Source organism: Indicator indicator, chromosome Z, assembly GCF_027791375.1.
Source record: "Indicator indicator isolate 239-I01 chromosome Z, UM_Iind_1.1, whole genome shotgun sequence".
NCBI lineage: Eukaryota > Metazoa > Chordata > Aves > Piciformes > Indicatoridae > Indicator > Indicator indicator.
Window position 1 is genome coordinate 27,055,566 of NC_072053.1, and position 26,801 is coordinate 27,082,366.

At 46.5% G+C, this 26,801-nt stretch overlaps 4 protein-coding genes across 4 annotated transcripts; 2 read left to right on the forward strand and 2 right to left on the reverse strand.

Moving 5' to 3' along the window:
* Positions 1–9,038: 9,038 nt before the first annotated feature.
* MCIDAS (multiciliate differentiation and DNA synthesis associated cell cycle protein) lies at positions 9,039–12,034 on the reverse strand. The gene is made up of 4 exons (XM_054397542.1): positions 11,737–12,034; positions 10,853–11,055; positions 10,592–10,702; positions 9,039–9,518 (listed from the first exon to the last, which is right to left on the reverse strand). Exons 1-4 carry the CDS (start codon positions 12,032–12,034, stop codon positions 9,039–9,041), a joined length of 1,092 nt encoding a protein of 363 aa, XP_054253517.1.
* LOC128979326 (ATP-dependent RNA helicase DHX29-like) lies at positions 12,033–20,932 on the forward strand. The gene is made up of 13 exons (XM_054397543.1): positions 12,033–12,434; positions 12,614–12,758; positions 12,962–13,082; positions 14,288–14,372; positions 15,062–15,150; positions 15,723–15,851; positions 16,681–16,756; positions 17,404–17,628; positions 18,471–18,607; positions 19,268–19,361; positions 20,084–20,386; positions 20,497–20,603; positions 20,905–20,932. Exons 1-13 carry the CDS (start codon positions 12,033–12,035, stop codon positions 20,930–20,932), a joined length of 1,941 nt encoding a protein of 646 aa, XP_054253518.1.
* A 41-nt stretch (positions 20,933–20,973) lies between these two features.
* On the forward strand, positions 20,974–22,408 carry LOC128979327 (multicilin-like). Its single transcript, XM_054397544.1, has 2 exons — positions 20,974–20,995; positions 21,906–22,408. The coding sequence occupies exons 1-2, from the start codon at positions 20,974–20,976 to the stop codon at positions 22,406–22,408; spliced, it is 525 nt and encodes a 174-aa protein (XP_054253519.1).
* A 1,574-nt stretch (positions 22,409–23,982) lies between these two features.
* Positions 23,983–25,084, reverse strand: CCNO (cyclin O). The gene is made up of 3 exons (XM_054397545.1): positions 24,881–25,084; positions 24,609–24,794; positions 23,983–24,468 (listed from the first exon to the last, which is right to left on the reverse strand). Exons 1-3 carry the CDS (start codon positions 25,082–25,084, stop codon positions 23,983–23,985), a joined length of 876 nt encoding a protein of 291 aa, XP_054253520.1.
* Positions 25,085–26,801: the final 1,717 nt, after the last annotated feature.

The following is a 26,801-nucleotide window of genomic DNA, read 5'->3' on the forward strand; positions in this document are numbered from 1 at the left end:
GGCTGGCAGAGGAAAGGAAAGCCAATCTGGGCTGCAGATCTGTGGCAAGACATTGCTGCTCGCATTGAGAGAATCCCAGTGAAAGTGAGACACATCGATGCTCACATTCCTAAGAGCAAAGCTGCAGAGGAACAACACCACAACCATCAGGCAGATCTAGCTGCAAGAGTTTCCCAGGTGGACACAAACTCTGATCCTGATCCTGATCTTGACTGGAAACACCGAGGTGAGCTGTTCTTAGCTCGGTGGGCCCATGACTCGTCAGGACATCAAGGCAGAGATGCAACCTACCGATGGGCTCGTGACAGATCCATTGACATTTCCATGGATGCTATCACACAAGTCATCCATGACTGTGACATTTGTGCTGCTATTAAGCAGGCAAAGTGGATCAAGCCCTTGTGGTATGGTGACCGATGGTCCAAGTACAACTATGGTGAAGCCTGGCAGATTGACTACATCACTCTACCTCGTTCTCCATCTGGTAAGCAGTATGTGCTGACTATGGTAGAGGCAAGCACTGGATGGCTGGAAACTTATCCAGTTCCTCATGCAACTGCATGTAACACCATTCTTGGTCTGGAGAGACAAATCCTGTGGAGACACGGAACTCCAGAGAGGATTGAGTCAGACAACGGAACTCATTTCAAGAACAATCTTGTAAAAAACTGGGCCAAAGAGCACGGCATCGAGTGGATATTCCACATTCCCTACTATGCACCAGCTGCAGGGAAGATCGAATGCTACAACGGTTTGCTGAAAACCACTCTCAAAGCCATGGGGGGTGGATCTTTGAAAAACTGGGAGAAACATTTAGCACAAGCAACCTGGTTGGTGAATAGTAGAGGTTCAGTGAATCGGGCTGGACCTGCCCAATCAGATTTGTTGCGAAAGGAAGAAGGTGATAGAGTTCCTGTTATCAGAGAAAAGAATCTGTTAGGCAAAACTGTTTGGGTATTTTCTCCTTCAGGAGAGGCCAAACCTGTCCGAGGGGTGGTTTCTGCTGAAGGTCCTGGTCACACCTATTGGGTGATGCAAGAAAATGGTGAAATTCAATGTATTCCACAAAGAAATCTAACTTTGGCTGAGAGAGGTTAAATTCAGAGTGTTGCGCAGATACAGCATCGCGCCCAAGAGGAGAGTTCATGAGATCTACGGTGCACGAACCCTGAGAGCCCTGAGTCACCTGAGAGTCCCTGTTCCTTTCCTCATTCCATCTGCGAGGAAACAAGCTGTTTGCTGTTTTTCCTGTGATTTGACTCTTTTGAATCATCTACATCTGAGATAGCCGGAATGGACTATGGTCTTTATTCACCTATTGTTGTAGATATTATTTTAGATTAGATAAATGGAAGTAGCAGCCAATGGAATTGTTTAGAAGGGGTGGACTGTGATGGTTTGAAACTGTCTTTTTAATTTTTCCTTGCAAAGTTCAGAACAGAGAAAGTGAAAGAATGTAAATAAGTCACTATTGGGTGTAAGAAAGCAAAATAACGATTGTTCTAAACACTTCCATTGGATAGATAGACATGTTTAAGAACTATTACCCAAACCAAAGTAGGCACTCTGCACATTCTGTGTTCTGCAGTGGGGGCAGATGCTGGGCTGTCTGGCTGCTGTTTCTTCTTCTCTTCTGGCTGAAGATAACACGTACTGACCTTGGCAGCTAAGTTAACAACTTTCTGCTTAACTAACTCTGCTTCTCTGTCCAGGTGGGTCTGGGGGGAAGCTCCTGGGAGAGAGAGAGGCCCCTTTGGGAGGGTCCCCTTGGGGGGAAGTAAAGGGAGATCGGTTGTGCTTTTCTGTTGATTGTATATATTTGTAAATGTTGTGAATTTTGTATATTTGTACATCTTCATTGCATTTCATTGTAGATTTTAGACTCTGCTTGTAAATACAGCTTTTCATTTGCTTCCAGACTGAGCTAGCCTGGTTATTGGTGGTGGGGGGTGAATTTCAGCTCACACTGACACAAGTATCTTTATCAACGACCTGGATGAGGGCATTGAGAATACCCTCAGCAAGTTCACTGATGATACAAAACTGGGGGTGTTGGCTGACACCTGTCAGGCTGTGCTGCCATCCAACCTGACCTGGACAGGCTGGAGAGCTGGGTGCAGGCAAAAAGTTTAGTAAGGACAACTGCAAGGTCCTACATCTGGGGAGAAATAACAACAGGCACCAGTACAGGTTAGGGGCTGCCCTGCTGGAAAGCAGCTCCCCAGAGAAAGACCTTGGAGTGCTGGGGGACAGCAAGCTCTCCACGGAACAGCAATGTGCTCTTGTGGCCAAGAGAGCCAAAGGGATCCTGGCATGTATGAAGAAAGGTGTGTCCAGCAAATGTAGGGAAGTTCTTCTACCTCTCTACTCTGCCCTGGTGAGACCACACTTGGAATAATGTGTCTAGTTTTGGGCTCCCCAGTTCAAGAGAGACAGAGACCTGCTGGAGAGAATCCAACAGAGAGCCACAAGGATGAATAAGGGACTTGAGCATCTCCCCTATGATGAGAGACTGAGATCCCTGGGGCTATTTAGTCTTGAGAAGAGAAGACTGAAAGGGGATCTGATCAATGTCTATAAATATCTGAGAGGTGGGTGTCAAGTGGAGGGGGCCAGGCTCTTTTCAGTGGTTCACAGTGATAGGACAAGGAACAGTGGGTTCAAACTAGAACATAGAAGATTTCACCTCAACATGAGGAGAAACTTCTTTACAGTGAGGGTGACATAGCAGTGGAACAGGCTGCCCAGAGGGCTTGTGGAGTCTCCTCTGGAGGTTTTCCAAACCCACACGGATGCATTCCTCTGCAGACTACCATAAGTGATCCTTCTCTGGCTGGGGGGTTGGATCTGATGATCTCTTGAGGTCCCTTCCAACCTCTGATATACTGTGATACTGTGATACTGTGACCTTGTCAAAGGCCTTGAGAAAGTCCAGATAGATATCATCCATGATCTTTGCAGAAATCCACTAGACCAGATAAAGGTTGCCCAGAAAGGGTGTGGATGCCCCCTCCCTGGAGGTGTTCAAGGCCAGGTTGAATGAGGCCTTGAGAAACCTGGACTAGTGGAAAGTGTCCCTGCCCATGGCAAGGGGGTTGGAACTAGATGATCTTTAAGGTCCCTTCCAACCCAAACTGTTACATGATTCTATGATTGGTCAGGCAGGACGTGCCCTTAGTAAAGCCATGCTAGGTGCCTTGACTCACCTTCATGTGCTTTATCAGAGCTTATGGGATCTGTTTCATGATCTTCCCAGGCACAGAGATGAATCTGACAGGTTGGTAGTGCCTAGGGTCCTCTTTTCTACTCTTTTTACTATATGCACATGCAGAGCACCAGGGCTTCTGTGTGCTACTGCAGCACAGCTTAAAAGAATAGTGATCCCATTAAGACAAGAAGAATGTCTCCAGCATGTTTCTGGCTATCCTTCCTCTGTGCTGTCACAAATGTGAGCTTTCCCAACGTCTGGGACAATTCAGCTGTCACCACAAATTGTCAAGCAGTAACTATTAAGCATTCACATTGCAAAATAATGAAAAGACGGGCTACATTTTAAGATACCGAAGCAATTGCACACATTGCTACAGAAAGGCTTAAAGAGAGGGCATTTCTACTATTCTATGATATAGAAAAGAGAGCTAGAATTACTAATATTTACTGGTATTAAATGTCTGGAAATGTGATCAGCCGGAGCTGAGATTTCCCGGTAACTCCTTCAGGCTGTCAGTGCTTTATTCTGAGCCCATGTGTGGTAAGTGTTTCTGGTCTGAATGCTGGAGCATTCAGGGATGGGATTCAGGGGGATTCAGGGACTTTCATGGTATATAGGCTAAAGCTGTTTGAAACTATACAGAATCAGCTGAAGTGAGCTTTACATAAGTCAGATTCAACACAGGACTCACTGCCTAGAATTCTGAGACCTGTACAATAGAAGTGCTAGGTCCTGCATTTGGGTGCCACCAATCCCATGCAATGCTACAGGCTTGGGGCAGAATGACTGGAAAGATGCCTGGTAGAAAAGGACCTGGGGTTGTTGGTTGACAGCCATCTGAACATGAGCCAGCAGTGTGCTCAAGTGGCCAAGAAGGCTACCAGCATCATGTCCTGTATCAGTCATAGTGCGAGCAGCAGGACTAGGGAAGTGAGTGTGACCCTGTACTCAGGACTGGTGAGGCCATACCACTACTGCTGTGTCCGGTTTTGGGCCCCTCAATACAAGAACAACATTGAGTTGTTGGAGTGTGTCCAGAGAAGGGCAACAAATCTGGTGAAAGGTCTAGAGAACAAGTTTTACAAGGAACAGCTGAAGGAACTGGGATTGTTCAGTCCAGAGGAGGCTGAGGGGTGCCCTCAATGTTCTCTACAACTACCTGAAAGGAGGTTGTAATGAGGTGAGGGCTGGCCTCTTCTGTCTAGTTCAGGTGACAGGATGAGAGGAACAGGCCTCAAGTTGTGCCAGGGGAAGTTTGGGTTAGATATTAGGAAAAATTTCTTTATGGAAAGAGTGGTCAGGCATTGTAATGCCCATGGAGGTGGTGGAGTCTCTGTCGATGGAGGTGTTCAAGAAACATGCACACATGGCACTTAGGGATGCGTTTAATGGCCATACCAGCGCTAGTTTGATAGTTGGACTCAATAATCTTAGAGCTCTTTTCCAAACAAAACTATTCTATGGTTCTATGATTCTATGAATTCAGAGCACAAAATGTAGCTATCTTCGACTTGCTTGCTATCTGTCAGCCTGTGATAGACTTACATGGAGGATGTTTGGGTGGACACCCTTACAGACAATTGCAACAATAATTTATTGACTGAAAAAGAAAACAAGCCTCAAAATTTCCAGCAACTCTATTTTAAGAAGTGAATTCTAATTTGTCCTGGTTTAGAGTGGGACAGATCCTCTATTGCCCAGAGAGAGGCAAAAGAATGATGCTCACACAAATGGATTGGATAGTGATGGAAAGTTTAAAGGGAAAAGCAATTGATATTCTACAAAACTGCAAAGCATAGTGGCAGAGATATCCCAAATCATACAGAGCTCCCTTACACCACACCCCAAAAGCCCTGAGCACTTCTATTCTCCCCACCTGAGGGTGCACCCAAACCCCCAGGGCTCTTTCTTCCCCCCCACTACTAGGTTGGTCTCAGGCTGGCCAGGTCTGAGACTGCCCCTCCACCTTCTTGCCCTGGCATTGAGCCTAAACAGGCCTAAGAGGCATGAGATACTCCCCCACCATTACCCGAGTGGGAAGCATCTCCCACGGGAGCAGACAGGGAAGAAAGAGGAAGAGAGTGACTTTGTAGACAGATTTATAGGGTGCAGGATTTACGTGTAGAAATACGTTGCTTCCTGTATCCACCTACTGGGTGGACACTGGAGATGTGACCAGGAGACACTCAGCCTAAACTGCCACGGGTAGCTGCGTTATCTGAGCAAGAGACTTGACGGAAAGTGATTGCAACCTGTGAATAACCTTGAAGATATGTTTTAATTTTAGTTTCTTCATAGGATTTTCTTGAAGAGTATAAAGGAAATACTGGATATGAATAGTTGTTTGCTGTCAGAGTTTGAACTGGTGCCAGGTGCAAGGCAGATTTTTAGACTGTTTCTGATAAACCTATGAAATAGTTGAGGCAAAGGAAATTACAGCTTTTTTTGGTCTCATTAGCTTTAGTTGTTTGTTAAGACTGTGCAATGCCAAACAGTGGCTGCTGACCACAAGTAATTCAATGTTCAGAAAAGATGAAGAGTGCTGCTGCCGTCATATGGAGCTGACTTCAAGATGTTCATCTTTTGTCTGAAGTTAGACACAGGAGTAATTTTCTTTACGGGAGAAAAGTCTGTGAAATCCCATTTCTTTGAAATGACTGAACAGAACAGCCAAACCCAACAGGAGTAGTTTAGTGCTGCTGATACAGCCCCATGGCCATGTTACAGTCTGGTCTCAATAGGATTACGAAGCATCCAAGCCACCTCAGTGCCTGCCTGATGCCATTCAGGGTCTGCAGGAGACCAATGGAAGCATCAGCTGCATCTTTCTCAGGGACATTAGCTTCAAATGAACAGGAGTTGTAGAAACCCATGTTCTTCAAAACTAGTAGTCAGGATGATTAAATAAGACCAGATGTGTGCCTGTGTTTATGTACAAATTGGTATGAATACCGAAGTGTCCTGCCTTTGGCTAGGATAGGGTTAATTTTCTCACAAGAAGTAGGAAGGGATCACACAAAGGCTATCCAGCTGAACCAGCCAGTAGGGAAGTCCTACAACATACTAACATTTCATACCATACACATATATATATATAAGGGGAGGAAAGGGGGAGCTGGCCCAGGCAGGTGCAATGAGTTTTGGAGCCTTCTCTTCATTGGGTGAGATTGTCAAGATTTATAGCACCCATTTTATAGATTACTTCATTAGTATTACTGTTATTCCTGTTGCTTATTTGTGCTCTCTATTGTTCTATTAAACTCTCATTATCTCAGCCTATCGTGTTTTGCATTTTGCTCCTAGTTTCCTTTCCCATTGCACCAGGGGCTAGGGGGACCATGTGAGAGGCTGCATGGGGCTCAGTGCCCAGATGATTCTAAACTAAGACACAAAGCAAGGATATTTCTGTTATGAATATGTGGTCAGTATCTCAATGCTCACTGAGCTGGCTATGTTTTCTCTTTATGACCCACTGAACAACCTTGGTAACACAAACAGAAAAATGCTATGCTGACACTCAGCCTTGGGTATTGCCTTTAGATAACAAGCGGGCAATATTGCTGAGAGAAAAGGTTTTCACAACTCATAGTTATACCAAAAGCTTTCTGCCATTTCTAAATAACTCCACCAAGGTCCTTCTTGCCTTTGCCATTCTGAAGAGGCCTAAAATTGCAGATTGAATAAGCACCTATTTGCTAAAAGATAGATCCTTTTTCTGGTATTTTCTGTTCAGGCTTGCTCAAGCTGTACCTCGAAGTCTGGCATATGTTTTTTAATTAACACCTAAAGATTCTATCCAATGAAAGCACCACTTTCCCAGAATAAGGCTTATGTGGAATCGAGGTGCCTTCCCCTGGCACTCCCTAAACTAAAAGGGCATTTTCTAATTCACCTCACACTGTCATAATTGTCCACAGTTCTGCACTACCGTGCATCCACAGCCACCTATCATGACCCAGCACCACCAGTGCAGGGACAGGTGGAGATAGCTTACTTATGAACAGGAAGAAGACACGTGGAAAGTCATCGTATTCACTTGATTTCTGCTGTGGGCTTAAGACAGTTCCTGTTATCTGTTGCATGGACCACACGCCACTAGGGAGAGAAAAATCACAGTGAACGTAAACCACAGCCCAATATGTTCTTCAGTCCTTCACATCTGCTTGTCAAGGGACTCTGTCCCGTGCCCTCTGGCACAGATCCTTCCCTAGACATTAGGAAGTGAGGTTTCCTAGTGGTGAACCTCCAGCATCTCCAGGGATCAGTTTCTGGTGGAACAGTGATGAAGAATGAGCACGCATTAGGGGCCAGGCTTCATCTGCTATGATCCCACCAACTCCTGCCTGACAGAGAGACACATGGCACAGGGAGAACTTTTAAACCACCATTGACAAAAGCAGTCATTGGGCTGCTTTAATCTGTGCAAGAGATTTGTCCACTTTCTGTGAAGTTCCTGAATGGAAGTAGATGGATAGGTGTGAATTTAAAATACAACTTTATAGTTTAAAGGACTATAACTATAAAACTATGCTCAGCTTGCACTATGAACATAATATATTGTGTACCAAACACCTTTTCCTTTTACTAGTTATGTGTCTGTGTGTCTGATGATGCTCTTCTGCATCTCAGTGAGAAGCATCCTGCACTAACTAGCCAATTTTCAACCTTTTCAATTAACAGAGTTTAAATTTAAATAATTTTTGGCACGACATCTATAATAATTTTCTATTACTTTTTAGATCACAACTCAAAATTAATCAATAATATTTTTAACATCACAAATGCAGAAGGACCTTCGCAGTCTCCTAGGAGCCATATAACTACACGTTATGCTGGTGGCCATTATTGTCCTCTCTAATACAGTCTCTGTTTGCCAAGAATACACCATGACATGTAGGGTTGCAGATCCCTTAGGAAATGTACTGAGACGAGGACATGGGTCTGTCACCTTAACTGTCACACAAGCCTGTTACATTTGGATTGCTGTTAATGCACATGGGCCCAAGCAAGAATATTGGAAAAAAATTGAGTACTGAAAAGCAGAAAGACTAGTAACTTCATAGAGAAAATCTGTATCCCGAGTGGAGCACAGTGCTTTCACTTATGTGCCACAGAAGAATAAACTTCAGACAGGCATGTGTACTGTCAACAGCTCAGCTTTTGAAGCAGTGGGAGCAAGTGAAACCTACGTGGACATTCAGAACAATTGCTCAAAAACTTCGAGCACATCAAGCAAACTAAACTTGATGTAGATCCTCGCCTTTCTGCAAATACGCATACCAGATACAAAAGACATTAAACAGGTCAAATTAACGGCAATTTTAAGCACTATTTATTCGTCACACTGTGTGCAAATATACCTCTACAGCCGCACACGTGAACGACACAAGTGCAATTTGTAAACATTGTGGAAGTGAAGTTCCATGATGGGGCAGGTGTATCTTGTTTAAACCATTTGGGATGGTCTGTCCGCTTTTGCATTGGCCAGCCGCGGTCACTATTCTGTACGTCACGTTCTTCTGCTCCGCTGAGTAAAATCTCCAGGTAAAATCGGGTAGAACTTCATTTAATCTCTACACGCATTAGCAAACTACTGGCAGAGAATAGCTGACTCGAAAACTGCGGCAGCCCTGTGTAAAGTCTGACGACCACAGCAGCGGCGGCGCCCGAGGCTCGCCCCCGTCGCCCCCGTCGCCGTCGGCGTGCTTCTTCCTTCTCCGCTCCAGCCTCCAGCCGCGGGGAAAACGCCAGTACGCACTTGCGACGAGAAAAACGGGAGGGTGCCGACGGCGCGCCCGGGACACGCGTGGTAGGGGCGGTGGGGTGCTTAGCTTGGCACCCAGCGGAAGCGGTACCCGCCGGCGGCCGTGCGGACTGTGAAGGCGCTGCCTTGCGGGAAGGCCAGGGTGCGGATGCTACCCGCCTCCCCCAGCGCAGCCCGCAGGCTGCCGGGTCCCTCCAGCTCCTCGCCGCCGGAGCGCGGAGCGGCGCGGACCGTACGCAGCCCGCGGAAGGCGCCGTGCAGGCTCGGGGCCAGCCGCGGGCGCTTGGCTGTGGGGCTTCCAGACGGGCTCCCTCCAAGGCCGGCTCCCGAACCGGCCCCCAGGCTTCGCAGAGCAGCGCGGCACTTCTCCGATACTTCACGCAGCATGGTGTCCACGCCCGCCGTCTCCTCCTGCGGCTCCTGTCGCTCGTTCCCGCCCCAGGTCCCGGCCGGAGCGGCGGGAGGAGGAGGTGGAGAATGAAGAGGAGGAGGAGGAAGGGCAGCCCCGTCGGCATCAGCGTCTGCCAGCAGAAGAGAGCACGACTTCCGAGGGCTGTGCCGCACCGCGCATCTCAAACCACCCTGCACAACATTATGTCGGTGTGAGTTGAAATTCCCCCCCCCTCCCCCGACAATAACCAGGCTAGCCCAGTCTGGAAGCAAATGAAGGCTGTATTTACAAGCAGAGTCTAAAATCTACGACGAAATGCAATGAAGATGTACAAATATACAAAATTCACAACATTTACAACTATATACAATCAACAGAAAAGCACAACCGATCTCCCTTTGCTTCCCCCCAAGGGGACCCTCCCAAAGGGGCCTCTCTCTCTCCCAGGAGCTTCCCCCCAGACGCACCTGGACAGAGAAGCAGAGTTAGTTAAGCAGAAAGTTGTTAACTTAGCTGCCAAGGTCAGTACGTGTTATCTTCAGCCAGAAGAGAAGAAGAAACAGCAGCCAGACAGCCCAGCATCTGCCCCCACTGCCGAACGCAGAATGTGCAGAGTGCCCCACTTTGGTTTGGGTAATAGTCTTTAACATTTCTATCTATCCAATGGAAGTGTTTAGAACAATCGTTATTTTGCTTTCTTACACCCAATAGTGACTTATTTACATTCTTTCACTTTTCTGTTTTGAACTTTGCAAGGAAAAATTAAAAAGGCAGTTTCAAGCCATCACAAACACCATCTCGGCTCCACCCTGCCCCACACCCGTCTGACGACACTGCTTCCTCCCACACCACATGATCCATCCCACACCTCACTGCCGTGCCTTGCACTACCCCATCCCACATTGACCCATCCTGCACAACCCTGCCCCAAACTGTACCACACTGTCCCCCACTGCCCTGCTTCACCCTGATGCACCATCTTGATTCACACTGCCCCACATCCCACCCCACCACGAATCACCCTGTTGTGCACCACACGGTGTCACACTACACCACCTCATCCCACCCCATACCTCCTCCACCACCCCATCCCATGGCCCTATCCCACCTCACACTGTTCGACCTCATCCTGCATGCTATCCCCCAATGCACCCCTCATTCCACTGCCCCCAAATAACCAGCTGGGCCGTGGGGCAGCCAAGCTCGATGGGACAGCAGCACTCACATCAAGGACAGCAGCTAGCTGCCTGGCCTGGCTTGCCAGCTCCTTCAGCTGCGTGTTGTTCTCCCTCAGGTTCACCAGCTCTTCTTGCCTCTTTGTGAGGGTCTCCTGCAGCTGTGAAGGACAAGTGAAGACGCAGTGGTTGGGACAGATCCACTTCCCAGGTTCCAGGGGAAGCTGCACACCAGAGCCATGCAGCTACCTTAGCAGAATGTAAAAGAGAAAAACAGTGCAGGCCCTTGGCAAGGATTTGGGGATTCCTACCTGGCTGTTCGCCACCAGGGCATCTCCCAGTGCTTTCTGGTGTTGACCTGCCAGGTCCCTCCAGCATGACTCAGGGGAAGGCAGGTGCTGAAGGGGCATCTGCGCCATCATGCTGCTCTCCAGCTGTGGTGTGCAGGGGCCAAAGGCGACCTCTTCACTAAGTGAAAAATCAAATTCAGTGCAGTCCAGTGGAGGCAGTCCATCTGGAGGGAAAAACAACAGGCATTAAGACAGAGGAGATTTTCACATCCTTTCTTCTCTCTGACCACATTACACAATCCTGGTGTCAGAATCCCTTCAGTATTTCCCAACAAGCCTTTAGTCTATTGCAGCAGCTGTGTACTCTAAATCTCTTTGCATTTAGTTTCTGCCTTCCATAGGAAAAAGCTCAGCATAAGTCCTGGTCTTCTGATGGGGGTGTGCAGGGACACACTGTTTAAGGACTGTCCCTGGGTGGGATGTGTGTTCAGTGAGTGGACATTCAAAATGCCAAAAGCTAAAAAAGCATATGAAGCATAACTGTTGATACACACACACAGGCATTTTTGGCTCAGATAAAGAAAAATATCTACGTACCAGATATAAAATCATCAACAGCATCTCTGAACTCCTGGAAATTAAACTCTGTTCCGTCCTGGAAGCAGGGACCCTGTGAGGGGTAAAGAAAATGTGTCTATGAGCAGGGTCCAGGGCTCAGATTTGTCCATGCAGCCTACACCACTCTGACACTGACTGCTGCCTGTACCCGGCATCTTCTCACAGTTCCAGATCTGCACCCACCATTTCAGAGATAGGAAGGCTCAGAGAGCTGCCAGCACCCATCAGCTTGAGGAGGTGCCCTGTGATGAGAGCAGTCAAGCCAGACTGATGCCTGAGGGAGTTACCTGCTGCAGGGTCACAGGGCTGGCTGGGGTGGTGGGAAGGATGGGGGCACAGGCTGCCAAATCCTGCCAGTCGATAGTGGTGAGTGCTGAGGACAGTGAAAGACATCGGTGAGGAGCCCAGGCAGGGATGGGCATAGCCAGGGGGGCACACTGAAATGTGAAGTACAGCCGAGGGTGCATCCTCGAGGGGCATAGCAGAGGATACCGAGCTGGGGAGCATGATAGGGAGCACCGAGGGGGACATAGCAGGAGACGTGGAAAGGGGGGAACATAGCAGGAGACACACAGTGGAGGGCATGGTGGGGGTGTCATGCACGCAGGAGGCAGGGTTAGAGAGCTCGATGCAGGGCACCAGAGAGGCGCGTTGGAAGACTCGAGGATCAGGGCTCTCTACCGCGGACAGACTCACCGAGGCAGGGTGCGGCGGGAGCCGACGGGGCAGCGCTGCGGCGAGCGGGGTGCAGGGGCGCTCGCGAGCTCAGGGCGGCCGGGAGGGTCCCCACCACCCTCCCGTCGGGCCGTGCTGCCTTTTTGGCGAGGCGGGCGGGTGGACCCTGGACCCTGTTGGGGCAGATGCTGCTGAAAGCCCGGCGGCGGCCGCCCTGTTCCATCCTTCCACCACGGCACCTGTACCAACCTCGGCCCCGGCGCTGGCTCCGCCGGGCACCCTCCGCGCTGCACTCGGCGCCGCCCTGAGAGCAGGTGCACAGGGGATCGGGGCCAAGCCAGGCACTGATTTTGGTGGCAAGTTAATCAATTAAACAGAGATGGACATAAGAGACATTTTAAGAGACCTAGATTCAGTAGACCTTCTACTCTCTTACCTTATTCTAAAACATGGAGAATACAACTGTTTTTTCCCTGCTCTTCTTTTTAGGAGTATGTCCCAGTCCAGCCTGGATCTGGTACCAGTTTGGCTCCTTATTATGTGAGGTATAGCAGCCGCACACAGCAAGCTGTCTTCTATATGAACCCTTACAAGATCAACCTTGAACTTATTTTGGAGTTGCTTGCATATTTAGGTATAGTCTATTTTTTAAGTAGTTTGTATACTTGGGGCTGTCCTTTGGGCTCATTTTCCAGTGCTTTCTACTGATAATGAAGTACTTCATTCTGACATAAAACATCCTAAAAAGCATTTACCCAGACCTAGTTCCTGTTCTCAAATAAAACTTTTCACAGATACATGTTTGTTTTACCTGTGTTTATACTGTAACTTTTCCAGATAGAAGTCCCCAGTTCAAGAACATTGAGGGTGCTGTACTGATCTTTTTACCAGGCCTTGCCCATATCCAACAGCTGTATGATCTCATTTCAACTGATAGAAGATTTAACTTGCGTGACAGGTAATGCAGATAATTTCTGTAAAGTTACAAGTTAATAGTTTACCTTGATGAATATGTTTGTAGGAGTTTCAAGGTCGCTATTCTTGAAAAAGGAAACAAAATTATACTTATGACCTGTATGTGTTACAAATGTACTTCCATCATCTAAATATTATACAAGAAAAAAAGGACAGGTGCTTAGGAATGGTACAGTAACAACATCTTTTTGTTTTGATTTTATTTTTTTTAAAAGCTACTTAATCACAAAGCTCTTGACTACTTTTCCTGTTCTTAGGGTATGGACACTGCCATATCTGGGATACAATTTTCTGTCTCGTACTGTTCATATGGAAGTCACTTCTTGCTAAGAAGAGAATCAGAGACAATCTAAAAAAAGAGGTGGCATTGGATAGTTTTGAAGTTTATTTGGGGGTAACTGGAAGTTAGCAATACAATGGCATAAAAAAACTATTGCAGTCAAATTCTAAGCTTTTATAAATGGAGATATCAGGGTCTAGAAGAGAAAGAAAGTACACATCCCTGTGCCTTTCTCTGAAGGCCTTTCTTACTCAGGCTAAAAGTTGCATGTGTTTATAGGTCTGTGCTAAGTTTCAGTAACGGTTCTTTTCTTGGAAGCACAATATAAAGGACTCAGGTTTATGGACAAGGGGCAGCAGGTATAAACTAGAACAGGAATTCCACTCGAACTTAAGCAAAAAAACTTCTTTCCTTTGAGGGTGGTGGGGCACTGAAACAGGCTTTGCATAGAACTTGTGGAGTGTCCTTCTCTGGGGAATTTCAAAACCCACCTCAATGCATTCCTGTGCAACCTGACTTAGGTGTACCTAAATTAGCAGTGAGGGTGAACTACACAATCTACAGAGGTGCCTTCCAACCTCAACCATTCTGTGATTCTGTAACACCTATCCCCTTTTTTTGCTAGCCCATTGATGTAAATTAACCTAGAGCTCTGCAGTAGTAGTATCTTTCCTGCATTATTGTGATAGAGGAGAACATGCCTATGAAGTAATGGCATTATCTTTTCTTGCTGCTGTAATAAAACACTGAAGCAGACTTTGATACCTAATTGTACAAAGCTTTACTCTTTCGAGTGTCTATTCTAGTTGCCTTCTCCAAACTATTGTCATCAGTCAAGTCTTTTTTTTTTTAATTATTGTATCTTAATTTGGTAAGTGTATATTAATTAGTGTAATTTCTTGTTTTAGGCACAGGCTGATAGCATTGCATTCTGTTCTTTCAACTCAAGATCAAGCAGCTGCATTTGCAATACCTCCTCTTGGTGTCAGAAAGGTACAATATGTGTAAGAAGGCAAAGTTCACCACTTAAAGGGGAAACTTCCTGTGGGTGTATCTCTGAATTCCCTTAAAATCAAATCACACACAACTACACAACAACCAGTTCCTTATGGAATTCTGTAACAGCAAAAGAAAATTCTTCTGGGATAGTAATGTGCCCTTGTGGCCCAGAGGGCTAATGGTCCCTTCCAATCTCTAATGTATTGTGATTCTGTGATTGTAATCTGATAGTCTGTAAAAAGCTTGACAGTAATTACACAAATTTTTAAACCTAGTATTTTTTAAGAGCCTCTTGAATTGTTGCTTTCCTTTTATTTTGCTATTGTTAAACCGTTAACTAGCTACAAAAATAGTGTTTTACTTACTTCCAAACTATTTGTTAATTAAAGTTAGCCAGTTTTGGCGGGCACTAGCTAGTAATTTGGGTGGATCATGAAACAGAGTAAATGTGAAATTTTCACTTAACTTGACTCCTTAGTAACTGGGGAAGATTAAACCATTTTCCAAGTCAGGTAGCTTTTAATTCTTTGTCAGACTGTTTAAGGAAATGTTTCTGGAGTAAAAAAACAAACAAACAAAAATCCCACAACCTTTTATCCAAATTTACTCTATAATAATGATTAAAAGGATGAAAACTATTAGACAGACATTCCATAATTTTTATTTATGTTACTTCATTTCAGATTGTCCTGGCCACCAATATAGCAGAGACAGGTATCACAATACCAGATGTTGTCTTTGTAATTGATACTGGGAGAACAAAAGAAAATAGGTGAGAATTTGATTTTCATCAGTCATACTGTTATCATTGTAAATATTTGGAGCTTAGTACTGGAAGAATTTTGTGTTCTTACTAAACTACAGTTCTGGACAAGAATATTGGTAAGCTTATTGAACAGCTTACAGTTTAGGTACAAGTTTTGGATGAATCTTCGGATTTTCAAATGGTGTGAAGATCAAGGGAGTTCTTCGTTGATCTAGAAAGCGGTGATTAAGTACTGGCTTAAAACTGAAGTGGATTTTTTTTTTTATATACAGACTCAATTTTAGAAGCTATGTTTTGCCTATTTTAAATGCGAAAAGCCCTAGAGAATGTGTTAGAACGGTTCTGAATTGCCAGGGATATGAAGTAATAGAGTAACTCTTAATTTTCCAATTTTTACCTTTTCATTAAAGACTTGTACCCAAAGTGACATAGTTTCCCCCAGGTATGCTTAGTTTCCAAAACTACAGTGTTTTCAGATGAATACTATTTAGATATATTATCAATATGCTGGTATTTAAGTATGCATTAAAACTTTAATTCTGAAAATCTGAATGGGCACTCACTTTACCGTTTTTAAGGTATCATGAAAGTAGTCAGATGAGTTCTCTGGAAGAGACCTTTGTTAGTAAAGCTAGTGCTCTGCAGCGACAAGGAAGAGCTGGCCGTGTTAGGGATGGATTCTGCTTCCGAATGTACACAAGAGAAAGGTACTGTAAACTTGGTTAAGGAAGATTTGGTAACTCTCATCAATATTTTTGTCTTTTTTTTCTTTTCCTGTGGTAAAACCAGAAGTCTTGTTAAAGTTCTCTTTAGTTACTGTAAACTGGAAAGATTTATTTTTTTTTATCATAATTTGAACATCATAGTAGTAAGTCTTAACAGTAGTCTGCTTAATGATTTTTTTAAAGTTTATTTTATTCTTAGCATACTCTATGATTTTTTCTTTCCAAACACATTATAAAGTGCAGCATCAAGGAATTTTAAAAGACCAGTGTTTAAAAACATCTACTGCCCCACAAACCTAACTTCCTGAACTTTGAACTTTTTTTTTTAATGAGACAAATCTGTAGGTTTCTGAGGTGATATCTCTATGCATAAGAGATGGGGAAAATAACAAATTATGCACCACTGCAGAATTAGTTTCTGTTACTGCAGTGGAATAACCTTTTTCCTACTTGTTTGGAAGTCTGAGAAATGCTTATACATAACTAATGAAATGTGGATTTTAGTCATGTACAAGACTTCCAGTTTTAAAGCTATGCATTTTTAAGGCTTGTTTTTAATTGAGGTCTTGCTGCCTTTCCTTCTCTTTCAATAAAACTTTTGCTTTCCACATGACTTAATTCAAAGGATGAACAGTTTATCTATGCATTAAAATAAGTGCCATTCCTGCCTTATCTATGCATTAAAATAAGTGCCATTCCTACCTTACCCCTCAACAACATCTGCAAAGAAGGAGCATGTGAAATCTGAGTTTGTGTTGAATTTGAAGAGTAAACTGAATATTTGTCTTTTGATGTTTTTGTGATGCTGCAGGTTTGAAAGTTTCATGGAATATTCTGTGCCAGAAATACTGCGTGTGCCTCTGGAAGAATTATGCCTTCATATTATGGTATGACTGTGGTTTTAGAATTGCTGGCTTTCCTGGTAAAAATATTACATATGCCTTTGGAGGAATTACACCTTCATACTACCATGTGGTTTTGGAATTACTGACCTTTTTGTCTAAAAATGTTTTCTGGGACAGCCCTAATCCTATGTAGTTAGTGGGGCTTCTGCCACCACGGTGTGAGGGAACCCAGTACCTATGGGTTGGAAAATCCAGAACATGCTGCTGACTGAGAACAACATGCTATACTATTTCAGTTTACCTCAGAGTGGCAATTCAAACTTAAATACCCTTCAAACTTATTTCTGCAATTCCATTCCCTCTCTCCATCATGAGTGAGTAGGATACACATGGGGAAGAATGGCAGCCTGACAAAATAGTGCCATGTGGAGCTGCATCTCGTCAAGTCTGAGAGTCTCCTGCTCATATGTCTTCACTGGTAACACGCTTCTCTGATTGGTGGTTCTTCCAAACAGTGGTTGTGTTAATTTACTACAGGGCACGTCTGTGTTCTGGGAACCAAGAAGCTGATTTAGAGGGGAGGGAATGTAGGCTTTTGATTGCAAGAATGGCTTTCCAGTTTCCTCTGTAGCTGCCACAAAAGTTTGTTGCAATTTTTGTGTTGAAATATATGCCCATTTACTCCACAGAAATGCAGTCTTGGCTCCCCTGAAGATTTCCTCTCTAGAGCCTTAGACCCACCACAGCAGCAAGTAATTGGTAATGCAATGAACCTGTTGAGGAAGATTGGGGCTTGTCTGTTAAATGAGCCCAAGCTGACTCCATTGGGCCAGCACCTTGCAGCCCTTCCTGTCAATGTAAAGATTGGCAAAATGCTTATATTTGGCGCTATATTTGGCTGCTTGGATCCTGTGGTGAGTTAAAAAAAGATATCTACATTTCTGAAAAGCATAAACGGTTAACTCTTTACAATCAGTTTGATTTCTTGAAGCATATTTTTTTGAAAGGATGATGCAAGAAGTTAAAATAGGTATTTCAAGATGAGGGCACCTGGATGTCATGGAGGGAAATGTTCTTGTGCTCTTTACACTTGGGCTCAAGGACCTTAAAGGTCTTATCCCACCTAAATGATTCTATGATTCTAAACTCCTAGGTACTTTTCACAAGGGGGTAGTCAGACTTAATCCTCAGTTCTGTCTGCTACTATTCCAGGGAATATGATACTTAGAGAAAAAGCCCTTTTATGTGTAGGTTGGACCAATCTAGATTACCCCACAGTTTGTGGACCAATAATCTGCTGATGTAAAGTTATTGGAGATTAATTGATGTGGTAGTTTACTGTAGGAAAACTGTGGCAGAGTTTATACTTTCACCTTTTCTATTTAATTTACTGCAAATTAGGAGGAAGCCTAAGTATGTTAGTTGCTGAAAATTAAGTTAAAATTCCTTATTTTCTCGATACCTGCTGTTAAAGTGGTATAATCTCAAGCAGTTGCTTAATCTGATCTTCAGTGTGTCGTACCAGGTATTGCTCTGTCAGTTGGCAATTTCATGTGAGTTTTCGGTTTGTTTTTCTTTTATCTGTATGTATAAGGCACTATTAATCTAAATTGTGAGTTATGTGTAAGAAATTTTTATGGTGAGAAGTTTCCCTTGAGATGTAGTAGAAGTTAAATTATGATTACATGTTACCGGTAATATTTTTTTATCATAAGCCTGTAATTTTCTAATAAAATGTGTGCTTTGCTCACTTCAGGCAACTCTGGCTGCAGTTATGACAGAAAAATCCCCATTTACTACACCAATTGGTCGAAAAGATGAAGCAGATCTTGCAAAGTCATCACTTGCAATGGCAGTTTCAGACCATATAACAATCTACAATGCTTACTTGGGGTAACTGATAATTCTCCTGTGCTTATAGCTAGATGTTGATAACACCTAAGTAATGTAGTTCTGAAAAGAATCATTAAGTGTCTTCTGTTGAATTGTTTGCATCTCAATCAGAACAGTAGATTGTAAAGTATTCTAACATAATGTAGCTTGCTTAGTACCTTATCCTTTTAATGACTTTTAGCTATCCACATATACAGAGGTGTACTGGATCTGTTTATCTTTCTGTCTAAAATAGATTGTGTGCTGTTTGGGATACGCTGACCTGAATATTTTGTATTTGAGAAAGTACAAGTATATTTATTATACAACTACATGCATTTCAGGGTCTTTTTTCTTCTTAGGATGTTATCACCAAGTCTCAAAAAACCACACCTGAGTCTCGTTTCCACTGTCAAAACAGACAGAAGTGTGTGATTTTTGAGATAAAATTGCCATGTATGTTTTTGTTAGTATCTACCAAATTTATATGGTGTGGTCTTTCACCAGCAGCATTCATCTTTATTAATTCCACTTAGTTCTAGTTTTGAGTGGAGGATGCTGACCAAAACTCAGTATTGCCTTTCAGCTTAATGCCGCTTTCATATTTTTATACTCTTGATGTGATTTTTTTTTTTTTTTGGTTTTGGGGGGTTTTTGCTGTAATAAGGAGGGGTTTCTTAGGTGGAAAAGGGCTCGACAAGAAGGGGGATATCGTACTGAAATGACTTATTGCAGAAGAAATTTTCTTAATAGGACTTCACTGTTAACTCTGGAGGTAAACCAAATAATTCTGCTCTTCACAGGGAAGTTATTTGTTAAAATTTCCCTCTGAAAATGTCATCCAGTTTGAAAGATGTGCTATATAAGAGTTACAATTTAGACAAGACACAAACAAGTGGAATGCTAAGGACTGATTACATGCACGCCCTCAAATGAGGTAGCTCTCTATGCATTTTGAGTTTTGATTACACATTTTGTTGCTATACATCTTCCAGTCATTGCCATTGGAGAAGCCAATCCTTACTTCCACCAAAGAATCGAAGCTTAGGAATTAAAATACTTAGGTTGTGTTAATGTTGGTATTAAATGGCAGCTCTGATAAGTTTGAAAGATGAGCCACAAAAAATATATAAAAGGCCTCTTATTTTGGTAGAAAAAATGTCTTAATTAGGCTTTCCTGTTTAAGTTTGGGTGACCAAGGTCTCCTAGGCAGAAGTGGATCTTTGATGCAAGTTTGGTTTTGTTTTAACTACAGGTGAGAGACTTAGTATTTGCAGTAGATAGTACCATGTATCTAATCTTCTATTCCAGGTCTTGTTTTTCTCTTAGAAACAGACAGAATTAAAAAGTGGTTGCAGAAAATACAAGTGTTTTTCTAGTAAGAGATTTTTCTGCTGGGGAGGCACAAGTACTTGGCATGAAGTATCATTGCATGCTGATGGAGCAGAGCATGTACCTTTTAAATTCAGAGTTTTACTAATACCTTACTAATTTCAGGATGTGAAGCAAGAACTCATAAGGGTGGTCAGAGCAGCAGGGTTCACAGCACCTACAATGCAATTTGGATTGGATGGAAATGGAACCACACAATCCCTTTCTCTCCATGAAATAGCTCTTCTTAAAGCCGTGTTGACTGCAGGGCTTTATGACAACGTTGGAAAAATAATATATATGAAATCTGTGGATATTACAGAGAAGCTGGCTTGCATGGTAGAAACTGCTCAGGGTAAAGCACAAGTGCATCCTTCCTCTGTAAACCGAGACTTACAAACACACGGATGGCTTCTTTACCAGGAGAAAGTAAGTGCAAATAGTAAATGCGACTGTAAAGGTGGAGTTGTTCCTCTAATATTAAGTAACATAGATCAGTGTAAAGTGTACCTGAATATCTTCATCTTAAATGTGTTTAGTATCTAATGGTCCTGAAGTCCATAAAAATGAGTCAACTGAGTACTGAAGAAAAAAGGGTGAACATCGTGAACAAGTGTGTTCATGATGAAACTGGTAGCTACGAATGGTACTCCCATTCCACGATACCTTTCTGTTTAAATTTTTAAAGGGAAGCTGTGGCTTTAGTTAATTTCCTGGTAGCTTATAAGCCTGTCACTTACCTAGGTATAACGTCTTTTACGTGGTCCAGAGCAGACAAATCGCTGTTGTTTTTTTCTGTGTATAATTACTTAGGCTGATTGGATCTTATAAGTAAACATACACAGTATTTTCCTTTGAAAATGAGATAGATTCGGTGTTACAGATTTTTGTATGGTTTGGGGTTTTTTTTGTTGTTGTTTTTAATGGCTGTGTTTGTTTATATGCAGGTGGAATGAGGGGTGCATTGGGGGATAGCATGCAGGATGAGGTCGAACAGTGTGAGGTGGGATAGGGCCATGGGATGGGGTGGTGGAGGAGGTATGGGGTGGGATGAGGTGGTGTAGTGTGACACCGTGTGGTGCACAACAGGGTGATTCGTGGTGGGGTGGGATGTGGGGCAGTGTGAATCAAGATGGTGCATCAGGGTGAAGCAGGGCAGTGGGGGACAGTGTGGTACAGTTTGGGGCAGGGTTGTGCAGGATGGGTCAATGTGGGATGGGGTAGTGCAAGGCACGGCAGTGAGGTGTGGGATGGATCATGTGGTGTGGGAGGAAGCAGTGTCGTCAGACGGGTGCGGGGCAGGGTGGAGCCGAGATGGTGTTTGTGATGGCTTGAAACTGCCTTTTTAATTTTTCCTTGCAAAGTTCAAAACAGAAAAGTGAAAGAATGTAAATAAGTCACTATTGGGTGTAAGAAAGCAAAATAACGATTGTTCTAAACACTTCCATTGGATAGATAGAAATGTTTAAGAACTATTACCCAAAACAAAGTAGGGCACTCTGCACATTCTGCGTTCGGCAGTGGGGGCAGATGCTGGGCTGTCTGGCTGCTGTTTCTTCTTCTCTTCTGGCTGAAGATAACACGTACTGACCTTGGCAGCTAAGTTAACAACTTTCTGCTTAACTAACTCTGCTTCTCTGTCCAGGTGGGTCTGGGGGGAAGCTCCTGGGAGAGAGAGAGGCCCCTTTGGGAGGGTCCCGTTGGGGGGAAGCAAAGGGAGATCGGTTGTGCTTTTCTGTTGATTGTATATAGTTGTAAATGTTATGAATTTTGTATATTTGTACATCTTCATTGCATTTCATCGTAGATTTTAGACTCTGCTTGTAAATACAGCCTTCATTTGCTTCCAGACTGGGCTAGCCTGGTTACTGTCGGTGGGGGAGGGGAATTTCAGCTGACACCGACATAGTGTTGTGCAGGGTGGTTTGAGATGCGCGGTGCGGCACAGCCCTCGGAAGTCGTGCTCTCTCCCGCTGGCAGACGCTGATGCTGTCGCAGTGTGCCGACGGGGCTGCCCTTCCTCCTCCTCCTCTTCATTCTCCACCTCCTCCTCCCGCCGCTCCGGCCGGGACCTGGGGCGGGAACGAGCGACAGGAGCCGCAGGAGGAGACGGCGGGCGTGGACACCATGCTGCGTGAAGTATCGGAGAAGCACCGCGCTGCTCTGCGAAGCCTGGGGACCAGTTCGGGAGCCGGCCTTGGAGGGAGCCCGTCTGGAAGCCCCACAGCCGAGCGCCCGCGGCTGGCCCCGAGCCTGCACGGCGCCTTCCGCGGGCTGCATACGGTCCGCGCCGCTCCGCGCTCCGGCGGCGAGGAGCTGGAGGGACCCGGCAGCCTGCGGGCTGCGCTGGGGGAGGCGGGTAGCATCCGCACCCTGGCCTTCCCGCAAGGCAGCGCCTTCACAGTCCGCACGGCCGCCGGCGGGTACCGCTTCCGCTGGGTGCCAAGCTAAGCACCCCACCGCCCCTACCACGCGTGTCCCGGGCGCGCCGTCGGCACCCTCCCGTTTTTCTCGTCGCAAGTGCGTACTGGCGTTTTCCCCGCGGCTGGAGGCTGGAGCGGAGAAGGAAGAAGCACGCCGACGGCGACGGGGGCGACGGGGGCGAGCCTCGGGCGCCGCCGCTGCTGTGGTCGTCAGACTTTACACAGGGCTGCCGCAGTTTTCGAGTCAGCTATTCTCTGCCAGTAGTTTGCTAATGCGTGTAGAGATTAAATGAAGTTCTACCCGATTTTACCTGGAGATTTTACTCGGCTCCGCGGGCGCGGGGAAGGGCACCGCGGGCGCGGGAGCTGCCGGCGCGGCCTGGGGAGGCGGTGAGCGTTTCCGCCCCCGGCGAAGGAAAAGCGGGCGGACAGTCCCTGGCTTGGCCCCGATCCCCTGTGCCCCTGCTCTCAGGGCGGGGCCGAGGGGCTGCTCCAGAGGGAAGCTCTAGAAGAGGCGGTGCCACTCCCCCGCCAGCACCCCGGTCCGCCGGCCCCCGACCGGTCTTTGCTGGGCCGTGTATGGGCATCAGTTTGCGGGTTGAGTCTTACAGGTACTGCTCAAATGGTAGGGCCGGGGCCGCCAACACTTGAAAGCCTAAGGTGTGAGCAGGAAAAATGGAAAACAGCCCGCGGCACTTTGCCTCTACTGAACCCCGTACTGGGAGGGTGAAGATCCTCCCACTGTCAAGAGTCCCTCACGGCTGCGCCAGCGAACCTAAGCTGAAATCACCGACGGTGCTGGCGGAGAGTAAACTGACACCCAGGCTCTGGTGATGGGCTATCTGGGTATTGTCTGCCGCAAGCGCTGTCACACTGTGCTTGTTCTGTCCTGACACCTGCTGGGCTCCGGCCACAGTCCAGCACGGGTCACTCGTTCCATGCTGCCCTGAAAAGTGAGGACTCGCAAGGGAGACTTTAGATGTGTATATGCTCTTTTGACGTCACTTTTGTGTACAAGCACAAGGTCAATAAAATGGGGAGGCGGGGCGGGGGGAACAGGGACGGGACGGGGGAAATTACAATTCTGCGACTGTTCTCTTTCCTCGAAGGTTTGCTGTGATATACTGCCCACTTGGTAAGTGGCACACACCTGGATTACAGACCTGCTGGAAAAACAATAAATATCTGTTTTGATGTTAAACTGTTCTGGTGTGTTGTCTTCCCCCCTACACTTAGGTCAGTAACGTTACTAATTTTTCCCAATCGTTGACTACTGTGTAATAGTGGGAAGTGGGAAACAGAAATTAGTTTATTAACGTCCAGGTGGTTCTTCCACTATTACATTTACAGACCACCCAGCAAACAAATAATACAGGGCATGAAATTGATTTTATATAAAATTTAAACACTGGTGGACTGAGCAAGCACGTAACATCATGTGCAAAATATGGTCTAATTTTCAAAACTTCAATGACTCGAACAGTGAATTGGACTCCCACATCACCTCTTAGGACCGCCAAGGACCAGCCAGCACAGAGACAGAGCTCACCCAGGCACTGCCCTTGCTGCAGGCACAAGCAACGGGGGGGCATCGCCCCGCAGTCAGCGGCTGCCGTGCCGCCAGGAGCACTTCCGAGCCACCTCCCAGGGCAGGAGAGCGGACAGAGAGTCTTCGTTTAGTGACACCAGGAGATGCAGCTGGGCCATGCAGTCCTGCAGGAGCTCCTCCGGGTAGCCGCTGACCTCCAGGTTCGCAGGTCTGCGGTGCTGCAGCAGCCGGTCCGCCAGCCCCAGGCTGCCCGCAGCCAGAAGGGAAGGCGCGTAATCGATGAAGGCGTAGTCGGCCAGGCTGAGCCCCGCGATCCCCACGGCTAGGCTCCGGGCATCCGCCGCCTCCCGGGCGTCAGCCCGCGGAGCCTCCAGCCGCACTAGGTTGAAGTACTCCAGAAAGAAGCTGAGGGTGGGCGCCGCCAGGTCGAAGTTCAGGCGGCGTAGGACGATACACTCTAAATTGCGGAGCTGCTGGCGGCTGAACGCGCCGCTGCAGTGGGCGAGGAGCTCCTCCATCGTGGGAGGCTGCACCTCCACCTGCAAATTGGGACAGGGTGCGGGTACGTCAGCCGGCAGAGTAGCCCGGAGGGAATAGAGAGGGTGTAAGGCTAGGAGGGGCTGAGAAGAAGCTACAGAAACACGGGCTCCGAGGCAGGCGGGCTCCGAGGCTGCCCTACCTGTTTGCTAGCAATGAACAGCGCAGTCAGCCCCAGAAGCTGGAAGCAGTCAGTGGCAACGGGAGTGGTGACGAGGAAGCGGTCGAGGATGTTGATGGCTTGGCAGAAGGTCTCGAAAGAGAGGCTCAAGTACTCGTTCAGGAGGCGGAGCCAGCCGACCAGCTTGCAGCGCCTCTTCGCCGTCACCTGCAACACCGGCAGCGAAGGTCAGGCGAGAATGGCACAGGGCTGCTCCCTCCCTCCGTTCGCACACCTCCCGCCTCCGCACTCACCTGCGGCTGCTGGGCGAGCGGCTCTCGTGGCGGGAAGCGGCTCTCCAGCTCCTTGACGGAGAGGTACCAACTCTCCCCGTACTCGCGGAACGCCTGCAGCTGTTCTCGGCTCGCCGCCAAGACCGGCGCCGCCGCCCTCGGCCACCGCAGGCAGCTGCCGGGGCAGTCAGCTCTGCACTGGTGCTCGCTACCTCCCGACACCATCCTGAGGGAGGGGGAGAGAGGCCGAAGCTACGGCTATTTAAGCGGCCGCCCGCCTCCAGCCCACCTCCCCGCCCCGCCCCGCCCCGCCCCGCCCCGCCCGCTGCGGAGAGCCCGGCTGGGCGCTGCTGGTGGGGAGCTGCCTCTCGAAAACAAAATCCATGGCTGGGTCGAAAGGAACCGAGTTAGCACAACCTCTGATTGTTTTCCGGCGCTTCCCACGGCGTGAGACGGCTGCAACTCCGAGCACGGCTCCGAGCACGGCCCCCTTGCTCTGGAAAGAGAACGGAGGGCAAACGGAGTAGAAGTGCCATCAAACCAGTAACAAAATGGTCTGAGGCCAGCCAGCTGAAACTACTATGTCTTTCATTTTGGCCTTTGACACGGCCCTCCACAACATTTTTCTCTCTAAAGATATGGACTTGATGGGTGGACTGTTTGGTGGATAAGGAGTTGGATGAATGGTTGCACTGGGACCAGCACTGTTTGGTATCTTCATCAACAACATGGTGGGACTCAGTGCACCCTTTGCAAGTTTGCAGACGACAACCAGATGAGTGGTGAGACTGACACACCCAAAGGACAGGATGCCAGCCAGAGAAAGTCTTGGTACGTGGGCCCATGTGCAAGGTCCTGCCTCTGGGTTGGAGCAATCCCAGTACCAATACAGGCTGAAAGATGAATGGGCAGAGAGCAGCCCTGGAGCAAAGAACTCAGGGGTACTAGTGGATGAAAAGTTGGGCATGAGCTGACAATGTGCATTGGTAGCCTGGAAAGCTAATCATATCCCAAGCTTCATTGAAAAGAAGTGTGGCCAGCAGATGGAAGGAGGTCTGCCCCTCTGCTCTGGTGAGAACTCACCTGAAGTGCTGCATCTGAGTCCTCAGTACAGCAAGGACATGGATTGCTGGAACAGGGCCACAAAACCTGAGGGATGGAACACCTCTGCCATGAGGACAGGCTGAGAGTTGGGGTTGGTCAGCCTGGAGAACAGAAGAGCACCCTCCCAGTAAAGAGGCCTATAAGAAAGATGGGGCAATCCTTTTAGCAGGGCCCATAGCAATAGGACAAGGGGTAATAGCTTTAAAGTACAAGAATGTAGACTCAGACTAGATACGAGAAATACATTATTTACAACAAGGGTGGTGCAATACTGGCACAGGTTGCCCCAAGAGGTGGTAGCAGTCCAGTCCCTCGAAACATTCAAATCACGTTGGATGGGGCTCTGAGCAATACAATCTAAAGACGTCCCTGCCCATTTACAGGCTGGTTGGACTCGGTCCCTTTCAACCCAAACTATTTTATGATTGTATAAACAACTTTCCAGCTCCTAACATTTTAACTCAGAACCCAGTAAACTCACACAGCTAGAGACTGTTCTGTGTAAGTAAATACTTTCATTTGATGTCACTGGGAAATACCAGAGGAAACACTGTGAATGCTGTAGTTTTCTAAGTAGTTTGGGTCTTCCAGTTCCATTCATGGACTAATGATGCAACAGTATTATTTTTAAAAAGCCAGATGGAGGGAAATCAAAATGTTCCTGCATTGCAGCCACTGCTTTACAGGGCAGAGTTGAGGCCAGACACAACTACTTTGTCAGACACAATTTGATTATATGACCCATTGATCAAGTCTGCTACAGGTGACGGAAGGACTTGTGAAAAAAACAGAAAAACCCCAACCCCCCCCCAAAAAAAACCCTCCTGTGGTGAGGGAT

Bases quoted from the DNA above. Each gene is read 5' to 3' on its own strand.
- LOC128979326 (XM_054397543.1), top strand. From the start codon at position 12,033: ATGGTGGGGGTGTCATGCACGCAGGAGGCAGGGTTAGAGAGCTCGATG. The intron at 15,151-15,722 runs GTGAGAATTTGA...ACCGTTTTTAAG, and splicing joins GGGAGAACAAAAGAAAATAG to GTATCATGAAAGTAGTCAGA. The intron at 20,387-20,496 runs GTAAGTGCAAAT...AAATGTGTTTAG, and splicing joins GGCTTCTTTACCAGGAGAAA to TATCTAATGGTCCTGAAGTC.
- MCIDAS (XM_054397542.1), bottom strand. From the start codon at position 12,034: ATGCCCTCCACTGTGTGTCTCCTGCTATGTTCCCCCCTTTCCACGTCT. The intron at 11,056-11,736 runs GTAACTCCCTCA...TTTTCCCTCCAG, and splicing joins GCCCTGTGACCCTGCAGCAG to ATGGACTGCCTCCACTGGAC. The intron at 9,519-10,591 runs GTGAGTGCTGCT...AGCCCTCGGAAG, and splicing joins AGCTAGCTGCTGTCCTTGAT to TCGTGCTCTCTTCTGCTGGC.
- LOC128979327 (XM_054397544.1), top strand. From the start codon at position 20,974: ATGGGATGGGGTGGTGGAGGAG. The intron at 20,996-21,905 runs GTATGGGGTGGG...GGTGCGGCACAG, and splicing joins GGGATGGGGTGGTGGAGGAG to CCCTCGGAAGTCGTGCTCTC.
- CCNO (XM_054397545.1), bottom strand. From the start codon at position 25,084: ATGGTGTCGGGAGGTAGCGAGCACCAGTGCAGAGCTGACTGCCCCGGC. The intron at 24,795-24,880 runs GTGAGTGCGGAG...CCGGTGTTGCAG, and splicing joins CGCTCGCCCAGCAGCCGCAG to GTGACGGCGAAGAGGCGCTG. The intron at 24,469-24,608 runs GTAGGGCAGCCT...CCCAATTTGCAG, and splicing joins TGTTCATTGCTAGCAAACAG to GTGGAGGTGCAGCCTCCCAC.